Source organism: Limulus polyphemus, unplaced genomic scaffold (assembly GCF_000517525.1).
Source record: "Limulus polyphemus unplaced genomic scaffold, Limulus_polyphemus-2.1.2 Scaffold1899, whole genome shotgun sequence".
Classification (NCBI taxonomy): domain Eukaryota; kingdom Metazoa; phylum Arthropoda; class Merostomata; order Xiphosura; family Limulidae; genus Limulus; species Limulus polyphemus.
In genome coordinates this window covers 210863-237909 of record NW_013667509.1, presented here as the reverse complement: position 1 = coordinate 237909, position 27047 = coordinate 210863, and the positions used below count along the sequence as shown (strand labels likewise).

At 34.7% G+C, this 27047-nt stretch overlaps 2 protein-coding genes across 2 annotated transcripts; one reads left to right on the top strand and one right to left on the bottom strand.

The window, feature by feature from the left end:
* The first annotated feature begins 297 nt into the window (after positions 1 to 297).
* LOC106465301 lies at positions 298 to 3278 on the top strand. The gene is made up of 4 exons (XM_022393165.1): positions 298 to 467; positions 1386 to 1624; positions 1682 to 2073; positions 3219 to 3278. The coding sequence occupies exons 1-4, from the start codon at positions 298 to 300 to the stop codon at positions 3276 to 3278; spliced, it is 861 nt and encodes a 286-aa protein (XP_022248873.1).
* Positions 3279 to 5851: 2573 nt separating this feature from the next.
* On the bottom strand, positions 5852 to 21758 carry LOC106465302 (DNA-directed RNA polymerase II subunit RPB4-like). Its single transcript, XM_013925508.2, has 4 exons — positions 21488 to 21758; positions 14208 to 14388; positions 8626 to 8721; positions 5852 to 7132 (listed from the first exon to the last, which is right to left on the bottom strand). The coding sequence occupies exons 1-4, from the start codon at positions 21561 to 21563 to the stop codon at positions 7045 to 7047; spliced, it is 441 nt and encodes a 146-aa protein (XP_013780962.1). The 5' UTR covers positions 21564 to 21758; the 3' UTR covers positions 5852 to 7044.
* Positions 21759 to 27047: the final 5289 nt, after the last annotated feature.

Genomic DNA, 27047 nt, shown 5'->3' with positions numbered 1-27047 from the left:
CGCAACAATATTAATCGTGATCCGGAACGGAACACGTGCTATGTAGACGTTAAAGCAATGTTTTGTCTTTACTTCAAGTATGACACTCGAGATTACTGAATATGACGTCATGCGCACTCCAGCTTATAAACTCCGTGTTTTCAGTATTGCACAACCCAAAATAACTGGTATTGAATAAATTAAAATCATAAAATTAATTTTAACAGGTTTTGTATGTTGTTTGTTTTCCGTCAATTTTATTTTCATTCCATAAAGTAGATTTGCATAATTACTCTATAGCCGTGGCAATCTTCTAAAATGAAGGACAGTTTTAAGGTTCGGACTGATGTAAAGAAACGGTTAGAGGACCTACGGCTCGGTGCCGAGTGGCACGGAGATAGCGGAAATTCCACATCGCTTCCGCCACCTTGGTTGGTCAAAGAGAAGTTTTACCGAGCAAGAGAAGTGTTTAGACGAAACTTTTTTAGGTAAGTTATAAGGAAAATTGTTTTTAGTATGATAAAAAATTCGAATTGATTATAAAATGAGTAACAATTCAAACAGTTTTATTAAAAGGTTATCATTGACAATACTTTCTCGAAAAACAAAAAGCGATGTTAAACGGTGTACGAAAACTGACGCTCATTTTATTAACTTAAAAAAAATCAGTAACATGTAATAATAATTTCGTGTTCGTTCACTTTGTTATGTTTCTGCGCAGGAAGACTTGATTTGAAATACTTTTATACTGTTACGTCTCTGTTCGTTTGTTAATTTTCCGTAGAAAGTCTTTCGGGAAACTTTAATATTGTTAGTCTCCGTTTGTTAATTAACTTTCTGTAACTTCGTTCCGACGAAACTTAAGCGACACAAGTCCTTTCTTAATAAAACTGGTTTATTCTTTCAGAATATAACTCTGCGACACACTTAATCTCAATATTCGCGCTAAAACAAACAGTATCACGAACGAACGTTAACTTCAACAATACCCTGTGACTGCAGTTCAATTACTCACTATCCACACAGACACGTTACATTCCCCTCTTTTATATACCCCGGTCTACCCTCTATCCAGTAATTACTAGAGCATTCGCCAAATTACAGGGTAGTTCTAGAAACGTGGCGTCACGGTGGTCATGTGACTCGCTGACGCAACAATATCCTTGAAAATCAATTTTTTGATACACAAATATTTATTTGCAATAGATATAAATAAATAGCAAGACGTGTTTTATTATGAAACTGATGATTTTAACACCGTTAAATTTATAGTATAACAAAGAAACTCGGAGTTTGTTGATTTAACATAATTTAGCCTTGTCCCACAGTATCTAAAAATCTGTGTATATTGTATGCTCAGATAATGTTTCGTAATATTGTATATTGAAATGTTTTCTTTTTCACAGCATATTCTTTGCTCACTTGTCAGGGCTTTTCTTGTTGGTATATATTCCCAACATGCTTAACCCGTTACACTATACGGGTAACTCTTCGAACTTGGTGCGTATTTTTCGGCGATACGTTAGCACAATGTGTCACGTTCGGAAGTGGTACGAGGGCGACATCTGGAATCCTGAAGATCCTGCTTACAAATCAATAATAATTACTCGGAGTATGCACAGAAACGTTGCCGATAGATTGAATGATAAAAACACGCAGACAGAATCTAATGAAATTAGGAATATTAAAACACAGTTGACTTGCCCTTGTCAAAATGTGGTTATGTCTCAGTATGACATGGCTATGACACAGTTTTCCTTTATTGGGGTGATTGTGTTATTTCCTCGATGTTTAGGGATCTACTGCTCACAGGAAGACTTGGAGAGTCTCGTACATTTCTGGAGAGGGGTGGGCTATCAACTGGGTATTGACGACCGCTTCAACATTTGTGACGGAAGCCTAGTGGAGACGGAAGCAGTATTTCATAAGATAATGGATATTGTGTGGAAGCCAACAATTAAGTCGCCTTTGCCAGAAGCTGTTCAGATGAGTAAGGACATCATCCAAGCCATGAGCATAGTCATACCGTTTCTTCACTGGACAGCTATGATGAAATTTTGGTGTCGGTTAATGGGTGTACCATTCAAGGAAAAAGTAACAGCTTACGTGTCATGTTGCCATTGGCTCATGTACGTCACCTTCCAAATTATGGTAAACTTTTCTGTTTTTCGAATCGTTTTTAATGTGCTGATCAGAATCGCTTATTGGAGGACAGTGAAATGCCAAAATAAATTAGAAAAACAATTAGAAAGACTAACTACTGAAATCAAACGATGAAAGCAATTATTATTAATTACTGAAATGAATAAGTCAATACATATGGTTCAGTCTAACAATCCAGTTCTCATGCTTTTTGCACGTGGGATGCGTAAAGCCCACCACATCTCTCAATTTTATCCTGCTCCCAACAAAATTATAAATAAGTACAAATGACTTATTCATGTGAGAAATATCCACGCGAAAGACCTATAACTGTGTAAAAAATTGGGTCTGGAAGAATTTTTTAGAACCAACTGCATATATATTTTTATTGCTGAAGAATCGGAGAACAAAAAAAATAGCAATAATAACAACTGGTGAATCGAAACTACTACAGCTACATAAAAGTGCCATTATAACTCTTATAGGAAATGTGTGGCGTCACGTCCTCAGATATCTATATGAAGCACCGTAGAAAGTGCATGAAGATTCCAAGCTCTTGACATCAAAATGTTAACTTTGAAAACTCCGTAACTTACTTTTTATGAAATATTTTGTAAGGTCAAACTCTCAAAAAAATAAATGCAACATTTTTAGTAAAAATTCGACATTTGAAATAGGTATAAACATAAGAAATGTTAGTGGACATAAAATATAATATTAAATTTAATCTAAGTAACATCCCTGTGAACTTATTTGTCGTTATTATGGTAAAATGAAATAATGACACTTTTTTACAAACATTATAATACTTAAAAGAAAAAAAAAACATATACGTAATATGCTATATAATATACATGAAAAAGTAATATTGAATATAATTCTAAAAATAAATATACTGGATCTAATCTTTCAGCCCTCAAAATGATTGCCGTTTTTGTAAAATAATTTATTTATATTTCTTTAGTAACTTTTTAAAACCGTTCTGGATGACAAATTAAAGGCAAACACTTGTGTTTTACAACAAAAGTAAATAAAACACCGCAAAAAACAACAACAAAAACACACCGAATGATCTCTATTTTTTTTATTACCTTTAGGTGTTATTTGCTCTTCTAGATTATGATGTTCAGGTAATTGAAGTGTCTTGTTTAACGTAATGGTTCTCAAACTTTTTGAATCCGTGGAGCTCTTCTGGCATGAAATGTGTGTCACGGAACCCTTCACAGCGTTCGTTACAAAAAAAAACAACAAACAACAATACTGCAATACTATATCAATAATTCCAAACAGAGTACGTATGTTTAATGCAGCTATATAGCCACACACACATATGCAAAGCATGAGCAATTTCTTGAGCCAATTACTCGGACACACATAACGAGGGGCTTGCTCTCTCAAATAGTGACTCAAGCATCTGTTTATACCTAATCTCGCTCACTAATTTAAAACAGTACAGTGACCTGTTGTGTCATTATGAAACCCGCTATACTAATAAAGAAATATGATGTAACCAGATTGCAATTATGTGACTAGTATGTATTTGCGTATTAGAATATGTGGAACTCTTGTATTCCGCATAACACTTGGATTGTCTGTCGAGGAACCCTAGGGTTCCGCGAAACCCCGTATGAGAAGCACTGGCTTAACGTATTTATGTTATTGTTCCAATCAAATTTATCAATGTTTTAGGTATTAAAAGTACCAGTTTTGTCAATTGTTTCGAAATATTTTTAATTATGATATTTATGTTGATAACAATCACCAATAATATATTAATATCGTTACGGTGTTTATATATATATACATTTTCCAATTATATTCTGGTTTTAATACAAACGTTCTTGTTAGTTGACAAGTCTTGTTAGTCTCACAGTGCTATGATATCAACTCCCTTCTGATGACATACATCAATATTCCCAACTGCCTACAGTAGGAGACAATCTCAAAGTGCTATGATATCAACTCTTTCTGCTGTTACACATCATTATTCCCAACTACTTACAGTAGGAGACAATCTCACAGTGCTATGATATCAACTCCTTTCTGCTGGTACACACCAGTATTCCTAAATACATACAACAGGAGACAGTCTCACAGTGCTATGACATCAACCCCTTTCTGCTGTCACACACCGGTATTCCCAACTACCTACAGTAGAAGACAGTCTCACAGTGTTATGATTGTCAATCCACTTCTTCTGTTACACACTTGTATTCCTAATGACATATAGTAGGAGATAGTCTCACATTTCTATGATGTCAACTCCATTCTGCCATCACACACCAGTATTACAGTACGTCATAATTTCATACTAGTGGTATGATGTCAATCCACTTCTGCTGGCACTATACCAGTATTCCTGACCAGCATTACAGTCTCATATTGGTGAGATTGACAGCTTATACAAAAGAATGAAGAACAAGTGATAAGTTTAAACCATCCTATGGGCTTTATGCACGACTCATTTCATTCTGATGGGCTTTTGTGAATCTGCAAGGGAAACTAAAATTACCTTACTTTCACACTTTTTTTGGTTATGCACCTGTTCAATACACATGTAGTGGAGTGACCTCTGGGATTTGAATATAAAAACATGCACAATAGAGTCATTTTAGATGAACATATTTTATTCCCAAAAATTGTATATTGTTAAATTAATGACAAACTTTTATTTTTAGTTTGATCAATATTGTGTCAGGGTTTTAAACCAAATCAAAGTTAATTAATTTTTTACAGGTGCAATACCAATAAATGTTTAAAAATACTTAAAATAACAAATATGCAATATAAATGTAAAACAGTTGTGTTATTGCAAACAAGTCATTTTATTTTATTGTAAAAAATGATTGTATAAAGCATTTTGATCAAAGTTAATAAAGGATTTGAATCATATGATATCTGCACGTTGAATTATTTACAGTGTTTTAAGTCAGACTACATAATACTGACTTTGACCATAAGTACAATAATCTGAAGTTGAAGTAAGCATACTTACAAATACCTCTGAATTATAATAAGTACATTATTGTTTGGGTTGCACTAATTAACCATACATCCACACATACAATACTTATTAAAAACCTGTCATATTTTTATTTGCAGCAAAATGACACAATTAATTCACCCATAAAAATGTATTTATAAAGTTCACCTAGGCAAAGAGTTAAGCCCAAAATACGGTCTGGTATTTAGAAATACCAAAAACTGTGGGAATTTTACACAAGATCACAGAGTGGTCGCAAGATGTAGTATATAGCAGATAAGTTGTATCAACTTCAAAAAAAAAACTAAACTATAAAGAAAGACAAAAACACTTTTGCAATTAATGACTTTGAGGCTGTCAGAAACAATCTTCAAGTATGTGAAATATGTTAATGAAGCCACATTACTTATTACACCAGGTGAATCATGTTATTTTATGAAACATTTGAATGTTCAGAAAGCTGCATGTGTGAATCTAGTAGCAATTTATCTCAATAGCAAAAGATAAATCTGTTGAGGCAAATTCACTTTAGTGACACAGAAATTGAACAAAAAAATTTCACATCAAAGAAAACTTTTACAGACTAAATAACTAAAAAAAAATTACAACCTGTTTAACAGTATGTATAATGTAGTAGTTTCAGATCCTTTCTAGATTTTAAATAATTAGTTTCTTCCCAAAACACATGGAAACTCTCCAGACAAAAGTACTGAACTTTGTAATAACATGTGTGAAACAAAGTCAAAATAATGTAAATAACTTACTACTTTATTATATCTTGTACACTTTTAGGAATATTATAAACACCAATTCACACAAAAAATTAGGTGTGCAAATCAGCTGTGAACAGAATGCAAGGTTGAGCTTACTACTTTAGTATATCTTGTACACTTTTAGGAATATTATAAACACCAATTAACACAAAAAATGAGGTGTGCAAATCAGCTGTGAACAGAATGCAAAGTTGAGCTTATCAAAAGTACAAACTCAATTCAATTTTTTCCAAAAACTTAGTGACCTTTATCAGTAATACAGTGGTTATTTACAGTAAGACATCTTGCCACATTAGGTTAAAAGCTTATCCAAACCACTGTATATGAGGTGCAAAACTACATTATGTTTGCAAACTATAATTTTTTATTGTCTACTCTTTGTGGAAACTATTTAAGATGTTTAAACCTTATTCTTGGAATTAGCCATTCAACTGCATGATGGGTAGCTAGTAATTAAATATAAAAACATCCACAGTTTGCAAGATTATACATAATGAAAAAATCAATCTTGGAATACAGTAACTGAAATTAGAATCAAAGTATGATTAATTTAGTGACTCAAATTTTTGTGCATCAAACTGTCTAAGTGAAACTTTTTTACAATGCTCATAGCATCTGATAAGTATATTCTCTTTCCTCTCAAAGTACTTTAATATTCAGAACTTGGATGCAAAAAAACAACAAAAAGAAACATTCTCATAAAGCTGATAATGCTACAAAGTGACTTTACTATCCTTTTGATTGATAATTTAGAAATGTTATTGTTGAGCATCCAATATATTTTCAATGTGTGTTAAGTAAGTCATCTATTGCTCCTGATAATTCTTTCAATCTCAAACAATACTATCTATTTATATATATAAATATACAAACACACAAACTGCCTATGAACTGTTCAGGAATTTCCTTAAAGAAGTTTGTTAATAATAGAAGAATGAGAAACGGCTAGTCAAAATAATATATTTTACTTGCTGAGAGTTGGTTCAAGTTTAAAATTGCTTATTGTTTCAATTATGTAAAAACCTTTTACATGGGAATGGTATGAAGTCAGTGTTTGACCAACACAAAAAAAATCTAAAAAAATGAAACAAAAATACACGAATAAAAACTTGACACTTTATTTTAATGTACAATGATTTAAAGAAAGTTGGAACACAAACAGTTTCATTAGTCTGCCCCATACTGGAAACTCCGCTGTGTCTGAATGTCATCCAAAATCTGGCGAAGTTCTTCATCCTCAAACCTTCCTTCTAAGCTGATGTGTATAGAATACATTGTCATCAGTAATTCAGAAAAAGCTAAAGGTAAATAACCACATAAAAATACTACTATATTATAATTAATCATGCAGTTTTCTGCTCTATAATATCACTATCAATACATATACTTTAGTAAGTAAGTGTAGGAATCCAAAATATTATTTCATCCTATTCAATCATGCAGTTATTCACTCTATAATTTTACTGCCAACACACAGATTTTAGCAAATAAGTGTAAGAATCCAAAATAATATTTTCAAAACTTCTTCATTGAGAACAGAAGCTAAAAATCAACATTTTTATTAAAGGCTTTTAGAGTTTCCAAATGGAATCTACTTACATTAATAGTCTTAATGATGCTTTAAAAAATTTTAATGACACATTTATGAACTTTATAGTACAATTTATTTCTATATATCATTTTACACATTTCATTTTATATAAGTGAAAGTTAGAGAGTTTGTGATATTATTAAAATTATGATTATGCTTTTCTAAAAGACAGTCAAAAATAAAATATGACACAAACATTGAACAATATTTCTGGAATACTGCTTACATGTGTAGATTTCTTAAAGGCATAGGATGTGCTGTTAACTAGATAATTTAGGGATAAAAGGTGAAACATTGGTAGTCTGACATTGTCAGTCACACAATCTTGATAACTGACACTGACCAAGTTTACAAGTTGGCCAAAGTATAGATTTATCCAACATGTAATTAATAACAATTCTATAGGAAACTCGGCACTTTCAAAAGCAGAATTTAATTCTTCTTAGATCATTCTGTAAACAAATCTTTCTACACAATTCTGATTATAAAGATACTTTTTTTTCAAACTTGTAAGTCTAGACAAACATAAACTGTATATAGTTCACTTACAATGATCACTTTACTCTTTAAATTTCATTCTGCTCTTTGGTTTGCATTCAACATCAAACTATTTTTAGCTGTATAAATAGTACATTACCATTGTATAAACAAAATTTCTTCACTTATCAAAGAAATTTTCCACAACTGCTAACATTTTATTAAATTACATTGTTTATGTTTTTGTTATAGTGATTATCTATGATAGAAAAGTGTCTTTTTTTCTGTATCTAGAAGAAAATGTCAAGAGGAAGAGCTACTGTAACAATATTTGAATGGTTTTCTTAGTACAGGAGTTAACACGACCTTAATAACAAATACAGACTAAAACATTTATCACTGGATGAAAATCAGATCTAAATTTGTGTTTACTAGTTTGTACCTAACATTTCCTTTAATAACATATGTAACTTTTTATTAAATATAAAAAACAACCTTTTAAGATTACACATGTCTGGTTGGAAAGATGTAAAACAGTTGATTTGAATCAGGCTTTAAATGGTCCTGATGTTCAATGCATACGTAATTCATGCTTGATTTGGACAAGCCCAAACAATCCAGTTACAAAAAAGAAAAAAAAATATGCAAGACATTAAACTCCATTTTCAGTAAAAATATACCTTGGTATCAGAGCTTTTGCCTCTTCTGGTGTTTCAGGAGCAAGGTTAGCCAGCTGAGCTAGTTCAAATTTGTGTAGTTTCTTCTGCATAAGCAAACTATAAGAAAAATTAAGTGTCAGGCATCAAAATATTAGGAAGTATCTTCAAGTTGCTTTTATCTTATTTCAAAATTTACAGGTCTGTCAGACGACATGATATTAACATGCCACCACATCTGTGATGTCACTTTGGCTGCTAATGAAAGGGCAAGTTTTAAAATTCTGTCACTATTTTAGACTGTAAAGATTCAACAGTCAATACAGTTAGCTAAACAAAATAAGAGAGTATGGAATAGAATCAATATAATAGCAGTTCTGGAATTTATTCCATTAAATTATTTTTTATTAAAATTTCATTTAAACATAAGAACATAAATATAAACAACAGTGATGCAAATAACTAATATTATTTAGCTAACAAATATATTAATTTGCATATGATCACAGATGCAAGTTATGTGTAGCCAGAGGAGTAAAATTCTTTCTCAGTTGTTGTATCAAAAATGGTATTATAGTTACAAAAGACAGTTGTAAAATCATTTGAAGGTTTAAAAATTTTAAGCACAGACATAATCATGGTAATGTCCTCAACTGTTCTCATAAACAGTTCCTGCTACATATTACTGACTTGATTGTCTGTTCTGCTTGACCAATCAAAATGTTTCACTTACACATATAAATCAACCAAGTAAGTTTTTTTTGTTTCTAAATTTACAAAACTGGAAAGAAAATAAGCATTGGTTGTCTGATTTTATCTATGCTGAATATTGTAAAAAAAAGAATAAGTGGTGTAAGCATTAATACTAGTGATCACATTGATTCAGAAAACTAAATGAATAAATAAGACGTTATGTTATTGAAATAACCACGTCTAAATCAGAACCAGACAGTCCTTTACAATAGTTCTAAAAATTGTATTATGAGAGTGAATTTTAGCAATGTCAAAGTTATGCTTTCTCATTCATTCTCCACTAACAGCTATTAATTACAGGTTGTAGTGTCAGAAATACAACAGAAGTGATTTATAACTATTTTAAAAGGTAATTTCTTTACTGAAAGATATGTGAAACATCATAACCTATTTACTCTGTCATATCATTACACTGGTAAACCTCAAATAGGTGCAGATCATATATAAAATACTGTTGTGAAAAATGCTTTTAATATTTGGATGTTTGTATTGTTCACTACAGACAGTTCTAGAACTGACGTGAAGTGATGGCACATGAAATTCAAATATTCTAAAACAGCCTTGACTTTTAAAGAGAATAACCAAAATTAATAGTTAACAACATGCTTACTCCTAGTTTCAAGTAAAAGCAAACAAATGTTTAATGGGCACTTTCTAACAAGCCAGTCCTTTTACTGAGTAATCTCTGGGTGTTACTGTCTGCCTAGTTGATCATATTATATTCTTATTTTAGTCAATGTTAGTTCTTAAATTTAAAGGACCTGACTAACTGAAATTATTTATATGAGCATAGAGATTATTTGTTAGAACTTGTGTGATCCAGTATTGGGAAGGAAAAACATCAATATCTTCAAAATTAAAAGTCTTAGAAATGCTATTATTTTTACAAGACAAAACCTGATAAAATTACACACCTGAACACAAGATAATGTGTACTTTAGTGTCTATTTTTCAAAATTGAACAGGGGACCATGCTCCGGAAGCCTTAGCAGCAGTGACTTGCCCCCTTGGTTATTTACATGAACCAATTTACAGTCTTGATGATTCTTATTTAAAATAAAACAATTAAAATATTTGAGAAATCTGGAAAGTTAGCTTTTTCCTACACTGAAAATGTATTTCCGATAGATACTTACCTCCTTTCACAAAATAGCTTTTCTCGACTAGCACTACCTTCTATCTGCACACATTTTCAACACCTGCCACTAGCCTTTCACCTCCCACTTCTGCATATCCACATGTAAAGGATCATCCAACAGCTTTTCACCAATAGGAGTGCAACACCACTCCTTTCGTAAACAGTGTCCTTTTCACACCTGCACTCGTTAATCACTTCGAGATTGGTCAGAAGACCTACACCATATATCATTGGAAATGGAGAGGCTGGGTGGGAAAAGTGAGAAGAGGTAAGTATCTGTCAGAAATACATTTTCAGTGTAGGAAAATGCTAATTTCCAATACGATATCTTACCTCATCTCACAAAATAGCTAGAATCCCACATTGAACTGGTGGTAGGGAAGATGAACTTCCGTACCAAATCCGTCACCACTTGCACACATTTCTAACACAACCAACACCATATCTGCCAGGAACTGACATCCAGCATATGGTATGAAGGTGGAAAACCCTGGTGGGATGATATCTCTGGTCCAAAACCTGACAGCAATGGATACAGTACTTCCAGTCCTCCGTAGGAGGAGCATATTTAGCTGTACACAAGCAGGAAAACATGTGCTATGTCCAGTTACAACCAATACAAGATCCACTGGGAACCAACATCTAGCAGACAGTAGGAAGAGGGACCGCAAACCTGGGGTGCATCTCCAGTCTAAAACCTGGCAGCAGTGGCCATTTGTCACCCAGTCTATGGTAGAAAGAGGGATACTGGCCAGCACACGTGAGGACTTATTTAGTTGGAACATCTCCAACCAACACCAGACATACTGGGAATGTACATCTGGAGGATGGTAGGTAGGAGGAGTGTCTGGGCCTGAAAGGCAAATTGCAATTATAAATAAATATATATATATATATATTTGTTACATAGCAGAGTGCCTCAACCAAAACCTGGTGGCATCTGGAATTGTACATCAGGTCCATGGTAGAAGGAGTGTCATGTCATCTAAACATGACATTAATCATGACTGGTCCATCCCCAACCAGAACCAGACCCACCCGGGAATGTCCCTCCAGAGGATGGTATGAACGAGGGCCACTACGGTAGAAAAAAAACAGTCGATTAGATATGTAGACAGGAATATGGTGTAGCGCTACAACCAAAACCTGGCAATATCTGGAATTGTACATCAGGTCTGCAGTAGGAAGTGCTATATGCCACCACCCTATTCTCAACTGAGTGGTATAATTCACCACTCAGGAGGACAGGCCTCTAACCACCCCAGCAGCTAGGAGCATCTAAGTGATAAGAACTTTCATATTCCACTAGAAGAAAAGAGGTAAAAAACTTGTTGGACAGTTCGGAGGACAGCATCACCAGAGACAGTGCAATGGGTGACTGTGATATAGAGTCAATCAACCAAAACCAGGCATCATTTGGAATTGTACAACAGATCCATGGTAGGAAGAGACTTAATGCTACAGAGCAGCAGAGATGGCAGCAATCTCTTTCTGCTTTACTCCTGTTAGTCCATGAGTGTACGGTCCAGGACAAACATATTTATGAAGCAAAAACTACTAGAGAGAGAACTCCTAGCAGTCCTACAGAACACCCCATCTCTACATGTGCATAACCCAAACCTGCGATGCAAATGTTTAGTAATAGATAACAACAAAAACACACAACCAACATCCAGCAGCATCTGGAATTGTACCTCAGGTCTGCGGTAGGAAAGGACTACAACATAATTGACATCAAACATGGTCACAGGATGGACATTGAGGATTTTCAAAAGAAAGAAAAAAAATAATATATATATATATGTACCTGATCAGGCATCACTTGCCACAGAGTGGGATCTACAATACAATAGCAAAAAGGCCCCTGATAAAAGGAAGAAAAATTTGAAAAGAAAAAAAACAATCTTTGGCAATATCAAAATGCAAAAATTTAAATAAAAAGTATAGAAAAAACTATGCTGGTAGTATAATGGAAAATGTTGACAAATCCACGAGCAAAAATCGGTACAGTAGTACTACCAATTGAGAAGCAATTAGCAAGTGTAGATGTGAAGAGGGCACTGGTTATGTTAGGAGTGGTGTTGTGCTCAAATTGGTGGAGAGATGCTGCATGATCGTTTACATGAGGATATGCAGAAATGAGAAGTGGAAGGCTAGTGGTGTGCATTGAAGATTTGCAACAACAGAGGACAGTGCTAGTCCAGAAAAGCTACATTGTGAGAGAAGGTAAGATATTGTATTGGAAATAATGTTTTATATATCAATCTTCCAAAATTTCTGAATTGAGTAGATAACATTTACTGGCATCCCACAGTAAGCATGGAGTATAACATGAAGTTTTCATAAAACCATCATCAAATACTCAAATTCCCAGTTTTGACATTTGAATATGAATGTCCAAATAACCTAAACATTTTCAATGTCCAACCTCAAAGTACTTAATAAGCATTCTGTGCAGTAATCTTTTTCTCTAGAGAAATATTAACGTGCTTTTAATGCAGTTATACTTTTCTCTAAAAAAGCATTTAATCCGTTTTCCATGCAGTAACATTGTCTAGAAAAACACTTAATGAGATTTACATGCAGAATACCTTCTAATGAAATATCTTAATGAACCAAGAAGAGACAGGTAAATGATTATATCTTCTGAATAAACTATTATGAAAAAATAGATCTTGATCTTATTCAAATATCAAAAACACTAATTATTGGAAAGATAAAGATCAACAAAAAGTTCAGGAATTTATTCAAAATCTATAGCTGCTGTTGTGCCTACATAAACAACATAAAAGTATCAATTAATTATACACCATTTATTTAAATTCATAATTCAACAACTGCCTAAAAGTCTATGACTCTCCATCAAAATTTGAATTTTTAAAAGCAATTTATTACCATCATCTAAGTAAAACATGTTTTCTGTCTGACTTACATGCAGTAAAAAGTAGGTACATGTATATAACAGAAACTTCAACACTATAACCTGAACATTAAAAATTGTAATATGGAAGGATAAGTGCTAAATTGGTTATGTCATAATTATGAAAAAGCTTGAGATACATAAAAACCAATAACTTGGTGGAATAAATTTAAATGAATGATTTTTACTAAATATCATTAGATTAGTGCAATTAATAAAATTAACAAAATGTAATTAAGCTACCAGAGTATTATTACTATAATACTATTTGTATTGTATAATTAATACTTGAAACTGCTGGTACTTGGTGATATTCCAAGATTACAAAAATTGAGGAAAACAAACACAACTGTATATTTCACAAACATTTCATTTACAATAATAAAGGAAATAATTATGAAACGTTTATTGAAGTGAAATTTGAGTAACAGTAGTTAAAGTAGTTATATACAAAGTATTTCAATGTTCACAAAATACTATATCATATACAATTTTGTGCTTAAACACATCAGAAAATACTAAAAAAATTGCTAAGGTTAAAAACTAAACAGTATTTGGATATAAAATACTGTGATAGTTTTCAACAAACAATTTTAAATTCTTGTACTCTTTACTAAATATGCTCATCTTACTGTCCAACTATACATCATATTATTTCAAATTTCCTGCTAGAAAATGCTTTATGAACTTTTACCCAAAAGGCATTATTTACTTATACTAAATAATCCACACAGTTATATAATAAAACATCAAACATCATAAAGTGTAAGAAACAAATATATGTTTTTCACAGACCTCCTAACTGCAGCAATTGTTTCTCTATTTTTATAACGACTAAACTGTTGACAGTAGTCTAGTGTCTTTAGAAACACTTCTGACAACTCCTGTTCTTCTTCAGCACTTTCATTTTGTTGCTTCCGGTGTTCCAAAAGCATGTGTACTTCAGATATTAAAAGTGTCTCAGCATTTTCAAACTCTGAAAAGAACTTCACATGGTTACTTAATGACAGAGAAGACAAGATGATTTTTTTAAATAATATTTTTCATTATTATTTAGTGAAAGAACAAACAAAACATTTTTGCAACAATACCTAAACATACGGATGATTAATCATACGTTATAGATCAACTTACACGTGCAATGGCATGTTGCTATGGATGCAAGCCAAGGCACCAAGTTTAGCAAATACATGCTTGGTTCATGGCAACTTTCCAACCATTCAATAATGCAATGCTAGTACAGGTAGATTTATGACTAATGGATAATAATAATAAAAACTTTTCACAGAGAAATATCTATACAGTAAGATTGTTAAATAATGTAGAACCAAAGGAAACATTTCAAACACTATAGTCAAAGGGGATACAGGACAATCGAAAAATACATAAATAACACTTTATTGAAATACAATAGGTAAAAATTAAAAACTGATTCAGTCACTCAGGTGGCCAAAGGTACAAGTAGATCTGGACAATTAGTGGAATTTGCAAATGGATTAATCTTGGAGCTAATTAATCAGTTATGTTCAACTAATTGACTATTCTCACAAGATAGAATACAATACAAAAAAACAACAATTTATTATGCTAAAAATTGGGTTTCAATACCCATGGTAGGTAAAGCCCACAAGCATATAGTGTGCCTTTCTGCTTAACACCAAATAAAAATAATAGTAATATTTTGATGACTTGGGTAGTTGGAATAATCAAAAACTGAACACCTAAATCTCAATAAGTTTATTATTTGCATTAATCAAAACACTAATCAATTAAGCTGAACAAACTTGAATTAATCAAAGATAACAATGAAAAATAATATTGACAATATTTCAATTACTGGATAGTTGGAATAACTGAAAACAGTAATTTTGATTAGTTGATCATCTTCATGGCATTATTCCATGTAATCATAACTTCAAGTACTGGATAGTTGGGATAATCAATAACATTAATAATCAAACACACCAGTTGACTATTTTGTGGCATTAATTGATTTAATCATAATTTTGATTAATCAGTTATTTTATGCGACATTAATCAATGTAAATGGTTATAATAATGAATCAATTTTGTCACCCCTCTCTAGATATAAGTACGATCTTGTACACTGCAATAGCCATATAATTTCACATTAGATAAAATACACCAAACAATTCCTTCCAAAATACATCCAAGCCCATTTCTTTATTTGAAATAATATGCCTATTTTTATAAACTTCAATTATTCCATGATTTCCTTCTTTGAAATATGTTATCTTTAACGATTTTTGATTTATCACCTTTTATAGCAAGATTTGTATCAAGAACATGCAAGGCAACAGAAGATTTGTCCATCTCCACCATATAACAATAACCATCATTCTATTTTTAACTTAATGGAAAGAGAAAGTTTCATTTGTTTAAATTAAAAAACATGGTTAAAACTCAAATTAAAATTTAGTCTTTTTAACAAATAACCAATACAATTTGAAACAGTCTGAAAATTATGTGAAGTTATAAACTTGGTTGAATTATTATTTACAGTTGATTTCAAAGATTATTTAATAATTTCAACAAATCCTATCAATAATTACAGCCTCTAATAAAAACAGCAAAATTTTTCAAGTAATATAATTCATACCCTTTTGACTAGAACAAATAAACTCTAATATGTTTTTAGAATAGGAGTGATTGTAGCTGCTTATGGTTTTCAGTACACTTCAGAACAATTAGTAATGTTAGGTATGCTTTGAATAAGAACATCAGAAAAAGCTAGTTTATTTTCAATTTCATAGGTAAATTGGATGACTTAAGATTTTCTACTTAATACTATATTTTCTAATTCAAGTACCGCATCAATAAAATTGATATCATTAACATAACAACAATAAAAATTTGGTTTCTCAATAGGATCAAGATTTTGTAAAAACTCTTCTTTAAAATCATAAAAATGCCAAAAAGTAAAGTAGAAGGTAGACTACCCATAGTTGAACCATCATTTGGTTTATAAAACTCTCAATTAGATTTAAAATAAGAAGGTATAATTTTCTTATACGGAAAATGTATTTCCGATAGGTACTTCCCTCTCCTCACAAGATTAACTATTCTCGTTCATTGCTGTCCTCTATATGCGAACTTTTTCTTTATGCATGCCACAAGCCTTCCGCTCCCCCCCATTCCAACATGTGTCTCACGTAAATCATTATGCGTCAAATATCCACCAAAAGAAGCATGGTATACTCACATAATGCACGTGACTCCCTCTATGCATTTCTACCGAACTATCACTTTGACGTTTGGCAGAAGAAAGAATCACCAGAAGAGTGTTGGGAGAATGGGTGGGAAGTGTAAGCAGAGGGAAGTACCTATTGGAAATACATTTTCAGTATAGGAAAATTATAACTTCTGATACGGTATTTTCCTCCCCTCACAATATTAGCTAGAATTCCACAATGATTAGGAGGAGGGACTGGTGTGATGGAAGTACAGGATACCCCTCCGTAGCTCTGACGAAGAGAACCACACCATTTCTGACCAGGTATCCTCTTCACCAATCCATAAAGAGTGGAGAAAAAGTATGTAAAAAAAGAGGAGCACATCCAAGTGGAGAGAACTGAGGGAGAATAATTATCCAAATCCTTAAATAGATATACACAAGTAAATCCCACCAAACAGAAAAGCAGGTAAACAAACCATGAGCCCCACAGTGTAGAGTGACTAGGGCATGACAGACTATTCTCAGTAAGTCAACTACATCCAAAACCCATGCCACTGGGAACTGAATCCACATAGGGTTAAGATGAGGATCATACCGTCTTTACCTCAAGCCCCAGAGACTGGAGGGATCTAAAACCATTCCAACCCCACAGCACGACATGTGTTATTTGAGGAATATATCTCTATCCGGGAACCCTACACCCAGTATCAAAAGGATATAAATGTGAACAAAATCTACTCCCCCAACAGCAAAACTGACTGGAACCATCCGGTAAGCGATAACATCCTCAGACAAAGATACATGAGATATAGCAATGGACAGAACACAAAATAATTCCCCTTACCCCCACTGTGACCCACAAAATGGGGAAGTCCATGAGTGGTATGGTCTGGAATGGGTAAGTTTATGAAGCAAACATTACGAGGTTATTCACCTTCAAGCGATCTTGTGAAACACCCCATCTTAACAGTGAGCAATGCGAAGCCATGGAATGGAAAGCTCAAGTCAAGATGGCTGTACAGTGTGAATTTGGAATTGTAGAATACCTGCCTGGCACCACTCGCCCCAGAGAGGGATCCAGGTAATGAAGGATGGGCCCCAGGAATAAAAAAAACATTAATATCAACTTACCAAGTCTTTTTGAGTCACACCGAAAACTTAAAGAACAGCCACAGGTGGAAGGCAAAAACCCGAGGAAGCTGAAATCTCGATATGATGTAAGTAATGGGAGATGAATGTGTTAGGTGTGGTCCACATAACTGATTGCAGGATTTCCTCCAATGGCTGATGAAGACAAGAAGCGAGGGAAAAGGTAAAGTGTTGAATTTGATGGGAAGTAACTCTGAACAAGTTCCCATGGGAAGGGGACAAGGAGGAATAGATCAACTGGATCAAACAACAAACCTAACTAGTGAGAGTAGAAGGGGATAGATCACTAGATGAAGAAGATTGCCATGGGATAAAGATTCTGGAACAGGAACCATGGAAGGAAGCCATGCAGGCAATAAAGCAATGAAAAGCATGCACCAGACATAGAAGTCTATCCAAATTGGGATGAGAGTAGACATGAGAGATAGACGGAAGGGATATAGGTGAAAATGAGGAGTTACCCTTACAAGCCACCGAGGTTTTTGGGAGGGAGGAACGATCCGGATAAAGGAGAAGATAAGCATGGTGGTAAAGTGTGCAAAGCCCACAGAACAAGAAGTGAAGGAGATATGCCTTAAGGGAAAGGTGAAACATAGAACATGAGAAAAGAAGTTTGAACGGAGGTAAAGTAAGGGAATGGAGGATCACATTAACATCCCAGTCCAGAATTGCAGGTCATCAGGGATGATGGCAAATACAGAAGGAACAGATTATCATGGTAAGGTCAGGTGAATCAAAGACTCTACAGTAACAGGAAAGAGGAAAGGTATGGAACAAGACTGCCCGATAAACCAAAATCAAGAAGACTGAAGACCCTAGTCGAAAAGCCACATCAGAAACTCAGACACAACAGCCACAGGAAGAAGAAATCTCAATATGATGTAAGTAATGGGAGATGAGTATGTTAGGTGTGGTCCATGAAGGCACAACAGCCACAGTAGGTCGGGCAGCTGGAATTCTCTGAGCATGCGACCACGTGTGAAAGACTTTCCATTTCTGTTGATATACCTCCATGGAAGAAGGACATATGGACTGAGCCAAATGAAAGCTACATGAGGAGAGAAACCTGATCTTCTTGCCAAGGACCAGACAGGAGAGAATAATTGGAGTTGGTGTAAATGAGGAAACCACAGTTGAGCCTGCCACTAGGGAGCTATCAAAAGAACCCAGCACAGAGTTGTATAGATTAGGGAAACTACCCGATAAAGCAATCGGATTGGAGGATAAACATATAGGAATTTGTGGCACTAATCCTGGCTGAAGGCATCGATAGCCAAGGCTTGAGGATGAGGCACCTAGGACCAAAAGAGAGGTAATTTGTGTTTCAGAGTGGTTGCAAATGCATCAATGTGATGAAAACCCCAACGATTGCAAAGTCACTAGAAAACGAGAGGATCGAGGGACCGCTCCTTTGAATAAATATTGTCAGGGCAGGAAAGACAATCTGCCACGAGACTGAAAGTACACGAAATATGACAAGCAATTAACTGAATGTGGTATGTGTGGGCCCAATAGAGGAGATCCAAAGTACAACAACATAGAGATCTTGACCAGGTGCCACCTTGGTGATTGATATGTGCTACCACCATCGAATTGTCGGAATGAATCATCACCAGACAATGTCGGGTGAAAGGTATGAAGGTTCTACTGATCGTGCAGAGTCCGCTGTAGGAAACTCATATGTGCACGCCTAGGAGAACCAGTGATGTCATGGAAGACTACATCCCCAAAAGCAATAGAACCTTGAGTGCATAAAGTGAGGGAGCAGACAGGGCGTGGCACACTAACAATTCTATGGAACAAAGTCAGAGCAGAGAAGGTTGGACACGACTGAGGTGAGTGTTGAAAAAACACCCATATGGACAAGGTACTGGGTAGAACTTCAATAATTTGATAAACCAGCCCACCCGAGCAGCTACTTGAAGTAGCTGACAAGTATGACTGGCCGACTCTAGTTCGGAATGAACCAGAAGAAGCCAGTTGTCAATATAATAATGGAAATGCAGCCCCAGGGCATGAAAATGAAGAGCAAAAGCCCTGATCAACCAACAGAAAACATAAGGTGCAAAAGCAAGGCCAAAGGATAGGGTGCAAAACTGGTACACCACCCCACGATGGACGAGACTATGTTGAGACTGGAATATGTAGGTAAATATTGGCGATGTTCATCTTGGTCATCCATAAACCTGGAGAAAATGCCCACTGGAGGCGGAGATAGGACTCCATGGTGAAACAGGGAAGGAGAACAAAACAATTTAAATGACAGGCCTCTAGTCCCTGGTTTTCTTGGAAACATCAATTATTTGGGAGTAAAAACCTGGTGAATGATGGGGAACAGGTTCAATAACCTGTTGAGAGAGGAGGTCCTGAACTGCCTCTGACAGACGCTGGCAAACAATGGGATCCCGAGATGGAGGGAAGGAAACGGGTACAGGATACAATGGAAGCTTGGTGAGAAATGGGATCTCGAATCCTTCCAACAAAACTTGAAGAACCCAAACATCGTTGACAAAAGCCGCAAGTCAAGCTCCCACTGGATCAGAGCCTACCAGTCACCAGTATTGTTGTTGACAGGATGTGAGTCGTTGAGAAAAATGATGAGTTGTGGTAAGGATTGGAAAGGGGAAGGACAAGAAACTGTACCAGGTGCCACCCTTGGCTTCGACTGAGACAAACGGGCTACCAGATTGGAAAGGGGAGACTGATGTAGGATTGATGCCACCCAAGATTCTAAAGACTCCGAGATCATATCAAAAATAAAATGCCATAAAAACGAGACCATACATAAATCCCAGAAATAAAGTGTAGGTAAATGAGCCATTGATAAGACAGCATCCCAGCCCAGAAGGTCCAAACAACAAAGAAACTACATATGTAAAGCCAGAGACGAAGATGACAAATGAGCCAACGTGGAGGTAAGGAAGGAGAGGATGTCCCCATAAAACCCCTCAGAATTTCTGTGAAGAGCTTTAGATAGGAGATGAATAGTGGAAATATACTACAAAAGAGTTGTGAGGGTAAGACATAGGTGGGAAAATTGGGCATAGATTAAACTGTTCATAAATTTAAATTTTGTCAACCTCCCCACTTGTTCCCTCAAAAAAACTCAAATAAGAAACTCAATCTTACATTTTCAATAGCACTATGCTTCCTTCTGTGTTTTATGTTCCTATTAATTCTTGTGTAAAGCATTAAGCATCTATCCCGAGAATACTAATTTACTCTTACAAAAAACAATTTAGGTTGTATGTCTTTAAAATATCCAAATTTCTCTCACTAGATTCTCTACTCTACTACAGTGAGCACTCAGACTGCTTTAGCAACATCTTTCATTTACTTTGCAAGGTAACATTGATGGATAACTTTAAACTTTAAATTGTTTTAAAGTAGTCTGTCCAATTCAGTACACGGAAAATGCAAACGGGGCAATACTATCACACTGTTCTACAAAACAACTAGTAGTGGTAGTAGTATTAACATTTTTTAGATAAAAATAGCACGCATAACGTCATGTTTCATCCACATGTCGTTACAACTTAAGTTACAGCGTTAGTGACATAATCATAATGTAGCCCAAATATAGGGCTAGGTACTTTTTCTTTTTTTACAATTTGACGCTTAATGAATGGGATGTGTCCAAATGTAAATTTCAAAATTATACAACCTGATACGATATTCTTTATCATGTAGAATCTAGACTAGAGTTACAGATTATCGATGTGTCATTTACCCTTTGGAAACTGCAGTTCAGATGCATCCTCCTCGACTTGCTCCAAGAGAAAAGGAGCTGAACTTCCACTTGCCATGTTGTTGTAAACTAAAACTTACGAGATGTAAACCCAGAACTTTAAAAAATGATCATTATCCACTACAAATACACAACACCGAAATTTATTATCCTCCAAACTATATTTGTTAATACTACAACAACAACACTTTCATACCAGACCCGCTACTATTTGGTTAACACGCCCTCTTACGATGTACTTTTTTGTTTTACTCGACAAAAAATGAAATATTTCATGATAACTGATAAGTATTATAATTCCTATGTATCTGAATTATAATGTGATTAGAAAGTATAGTTTTATTTGTTTATTGTTTATTTGTAATTAAACACAAAGCTACACAATGGGCTATCTGTGATCTGCCCACCACGGGTATCGAAACCCGGATTCTAGCGTTGTAAGTCCGTAAACATACCGCTATGCCACTGGGGTGGGGGTGGGGGGCAGAAAGTATAGTAAAAAATAAAATTTTAATAGGTAAATATTTGTGTTTTAATGTAAAGAAGTAATATATCGATCAGAAATACGAAATTATGATCTACATCATATAACGACTCAACACACCATCATCGAGCTTTTTACTTCATTACGTTATAATGCAAAGTCTCAGGTATAAATATTTTTAATTTTTCTAATATATTTTGTTTAATCATATTACAGTATATTTAAAAGACAGGTAGAAGCTACAATACATAGCCTGATATTATTCACAGTTTGACGCCGTAATTAATCTACACAATGGGAGGACACGTCATTCCAACAGTAACACAAAAGTTTGGATTAAGTAATTCTTACTTAATTATATTTGTTATAAGACAACAGCATTAGGCTTATTGCATTTTTAAGCACTGAATTATTTATTGGACCTCTTGGGGGTTTTCAAAGAAGAAGAGTATATACTTCTATTTAAACCATACTATGTCCGCTCTATCCATTGCCGACGATGCGTTTTGCTCAATACAAGAGCTCGTTAGGCCAGCTGGAATATAACAAACATAGTATTAGGAATGCTATTTTTACAAGCCATTTGTTAGAATCCCCAGCTGATGTCTTGAAAAATCAGAACAGAAAACCATGATTAATATCATACTGAAACGCCGAAAATACTTGCGCCTATGAGCCTGAGCCCCGAATCTTTTAACTGTCTAGCGATGCCTCTGGGTTGTTGTATTTTTAAACATTACATTCTTTATTCAGTTCATTAGGGCTTAGAGGTTTACCGAGAAAAAGGTGTAGTGTGGTTGAAATACCATTACACGTGGTTTTTAATTTCATAGAGTGTGGGATACCTCCAACATTGATATTTATACCATTATACATTATTTTCCTATGAAAAATCTTAAGAGAGCGAATAAAGCTTGTAGTATTCAAAATACAATCAGCCTAATACTATGTTATTTTGGCAAATATAATTGATTATAACTTTTAATGCATCCCTCTTCAGCTGTTGGGACTTATATTGGTGGGCAGAGCAGGTTTTCCACTCTGGAGGACAACAAATTAACAAGCTGACATTGAAATCAATTTTTAATAAAATGATCATTAAAATAATCAAATCAAATGTAATGGTGTTTATAGAAGTTTTGCATTTTTTATTAAATGATGCAAAACGAGTATATTATATATAAAGGCTGAAAATAATATGTGATCAATATGCCTAGATTTTTCAGGAAGGGCGGGCCCCCTGGGCACCACCTTAGCTACCCCTCTGCCTTGTGTAGCTTTGTGCTTAATAACAAAGAACAAAACAATATCAGCTGTTGTTTCGGTCTTATCGATGCCCCCAGTGGCACAGCGGCATGTCTGCGGACTTACAACGCTAGAATCCGGGTTTCGATACTCGTGCTGGGCAAAGCCCATTCTATAGCTTTGTGTTTAATTACAAACAAACAAATAAATGTTTAGCTACTTTATAATGCCTAAGCTGGCTCAGCACGATTAATTTATAAGTACACCATAAGATTTTGTATCACTTACACAGCTATCTTAAATACGCTTGCCTTTGTGGCTACCTAAGTGCTAAATCAAAACGTAAATATATAGAGTACATATACATATACAGATAATGAATAGGGTATTATTTTGTTCATAAATGTGTCTATCTTGTTTTTTTACATGTGGCCCCCACCCCCAGTGACACAGCAGTATGTCCGCGAACTTACAACGCTAGAAACAGGTTTTTCGATACCGTGGTGGGCAGAGCACAAATAGTCAACTGTGTAACTTTGTGCTTAATTACAAACAAACATCCACTCTTTACAAGTTTCAAAAAGAAGGTAGCGCACCTGTAGTAGTCCTGACTGTCCTCTTAGAAAAGAATACTTCGTCCTCTATATGTCCATCTTTTTTGTATCTTTTTTCCACTGGGGGGGGGGGGGAGCTAAACATATTACCACAAGTATAATAAGTTAATGTAGAGTAGCTGTTATTAATGCCAAAGCTAAATATACCCAAAATATATCTCGAATATAATGAAATAGAACAATTGCAAAATAAATGGGACAAAGTTAATGTTTTAGTACCACTACATATAATTTATAAATATGTGTGTGTGTGTGTATTAGGATAAGTAACAAAACATGGGAACACATTAGTAAATACGGTGAAAAGCATTTAAAAATCCACATTTACTACTATATGTCTGTGAAAAGGTTTAAAGGCTAAGGAGGAGAAGATCCGGTACAATGTACTGCAATTTATTTGCATTAATTCAGATCGACAACGACATTTTTGGTTTCCAAGATGTTATTCGTATGTTGGATATACAGGGGGTTGCATACGTTATATTAAAATGATTTTGAAAACGAAAACCAGCAAGTTTCGTGAAAACCACAGCTGATATAAAGGTAATATAACACAGCATAATAAGGAAGGATCGCCATCTAGAAAAACGACACATGTCATGAGCACACAGATTGCTTACACAACAATGAGTTCAACCATCGCCAATGGATGGATTTCTGTATGATCAGTCTGTTGAAAGGGGATCTGAAATACCATATTCTTCGTACGCCAGATGGCATGAAGGGAGGAGGAATGTGCTTTGTAAATGTCATCCATATAATGGAGCCTTTTGCAATGAAAACTACGCTGCAGGGCTATTGTCAAGAACACGGTCGTCAGGTAAGTACGACCGGACGTGGCGAAATGAACTGTAGCAACGAAGTGAGGTTCCACAATCGTTTCAATATAATGTACTCAATCTCTATATTTCTTTCAAGGAAGTTTGCAAAAGAAGGTGATTAATAATGTCCTTTACAACTTAGTTCATAAATATAGGATATTCTTAATTCCATTTAAACTATTCACTTGTGTTAATGTATAAATGTGCTGGAGTTTTTACTGTAGAAGTTAGCTCAAATGAGTATCATACTATTTTTCTCACCATAATGTACTCATGGCCCTAAAGTGCAGAGCACGTTATTGTGATAGAAGTATGTGAACCATGGACTCTCAGATCCATAGTCCAGCACATTAATCACTAAGCTACTTTTGACCCCTAAACTTTAATCATACACACTGATACAATAGCTACATTCATTTGTTAATTGTGTACTAGGTAATTAAATGTTATTTTCATTTGATAGGACAATAATCTAATTAATAATTTCAATCTCTCTTTGTCAGAAACTTACTTTTTGAGTAGTATATAGCAATTAAGTTAAATATATGGGTGTGTTGGGCTAAGGATTCTTTTACGGTAGATGTCTGTGACTTGTTGGCAATAAGTTAAAGAAAATAACGATTGGTTGTTTGTTTTTAATTATGCACAAAGCTATACAAGGGCTATCTGTGCTCTGCCCACCACGGGTATCGAAACCCGGTTTCTAGCGTTGTAAGGCCGCAGGCATAACGCTGTGCCACTGGGGGGGGGGAGCGAAAAAATAAACGAACAACAGCACTCACTTCACTTGTTTTTCAAATAATATATTCAAAACATTTTTTCTGTATGTGTATAGCAGGTACTTTACTCATTCTCGTGGATAATGTCAGGTGAACAAAAACAGTTATAGATCAAGTTTAAGATTTTTTAATAAGAACAGAGTTATGCAGTGAGTTTTATGTGCTATGCCCATTGCGGGTATCGAAACCCAATTTTCAGTATTTTAAGCCCTCAGACTCTTGCTGAGCATCCAGGGGGCTAGTTTAAATCATCAAAGGATATTGTTTTCCTTCTGTGAAAGTATTGTTAAACAGTTGTTACGTATCTGCTTATTTGTTAATATCCAGTAGAAATTCTTTCCGAGGAACTTCAGTGATACAAGTCCTTCCTTGATCAAACCAGTTAATTCTTTCTCGATACAAACTTTTAGTACACAGTAATTCCACAGTCAGTACGTTTCTCGTCACTTTAAACTTAACAACTTTTATAATACACACTATAAATCACAGTGATTCACAACCTCGATAATTTTGCTCTCTACGAGTGCAAAACACACACTTTACGGCTCACTAGCTTGAAACTAACAGAATTGTAACTTACCCGAAACTCACCGTAACTACTGTTCGCTTTATCACCGCCTGGCTTTTCTCTGCCATCTTGACATCTCCAAAATTCGCGGACTTCTCCGATAATTCCAGAAACTAAGTCACGCATGCGCCAGCAGCATTACGTGACTTCTGCTATCGTAACACAGTAAACAAAGATGTCATGAGGCGCTTAAAAGATTCGGACTCGATCCCATAGGCCTCGGGAATTTTCGGCGTTTCAGGATGATATTGTTCATGGTGTTACGTCTCCATTTGTTAATTAACTTTCCGTAACTTCGTTCCGACGAAACTTTAGCGACACAAGTTCTTTACTTAATAAAACTGGTTTATTCTTTCCGAATACAACTTTACCGATACACTTAACTTCAACAATCGCGCTAAACAAACGCTATAACAACGAACGTGCTCAATAATACTTCTGACTGCAGATCAATTACTCACTGTCTACTCACACGCATCACCTTAATCTCTCGTCACGTTGTCCCCTCTTATATATACCAAACTACCCTATATCTAGCAAATACTAGAGCATTCGCCAAGATACGGGATAGTTCTAGAAACGTGGCGTCACTGTAGTCATGTGATGTCGATGACGCAACAATGGTTTTCTGTTTTAATCTTCCAAGACACAAACTGGGTATTCTGGGCACTGTCAAGTAAAATCAGGGCACGGGTCTCATGTGCCAGTGCCTAGCGAAGCATCTGATGTGAAACTTCTTATTTAAAATGGAAAAGTTAAATTAATCCTAGCAGAACACCACTTTAGCTAATCTGTGGTTTCTGCCTGAATTTTATTTTTATTTTTGTCGTTTTTTTATACTTTTATGTTTTAGTAAGACTTTCAGAGACATTTTCTAAACAATTCTTTTGGGACCTTGGATATTTTTTATTGTTTGCAGCCGCAGGCATAGTGTACTTGTTGGTTACAATGATGAGAACTACCACACTAAAATGTTTTTAACCCTCAAATTACTAACTTGTTTCTTTGAAGTTTACTGCCGTTGGGGACCA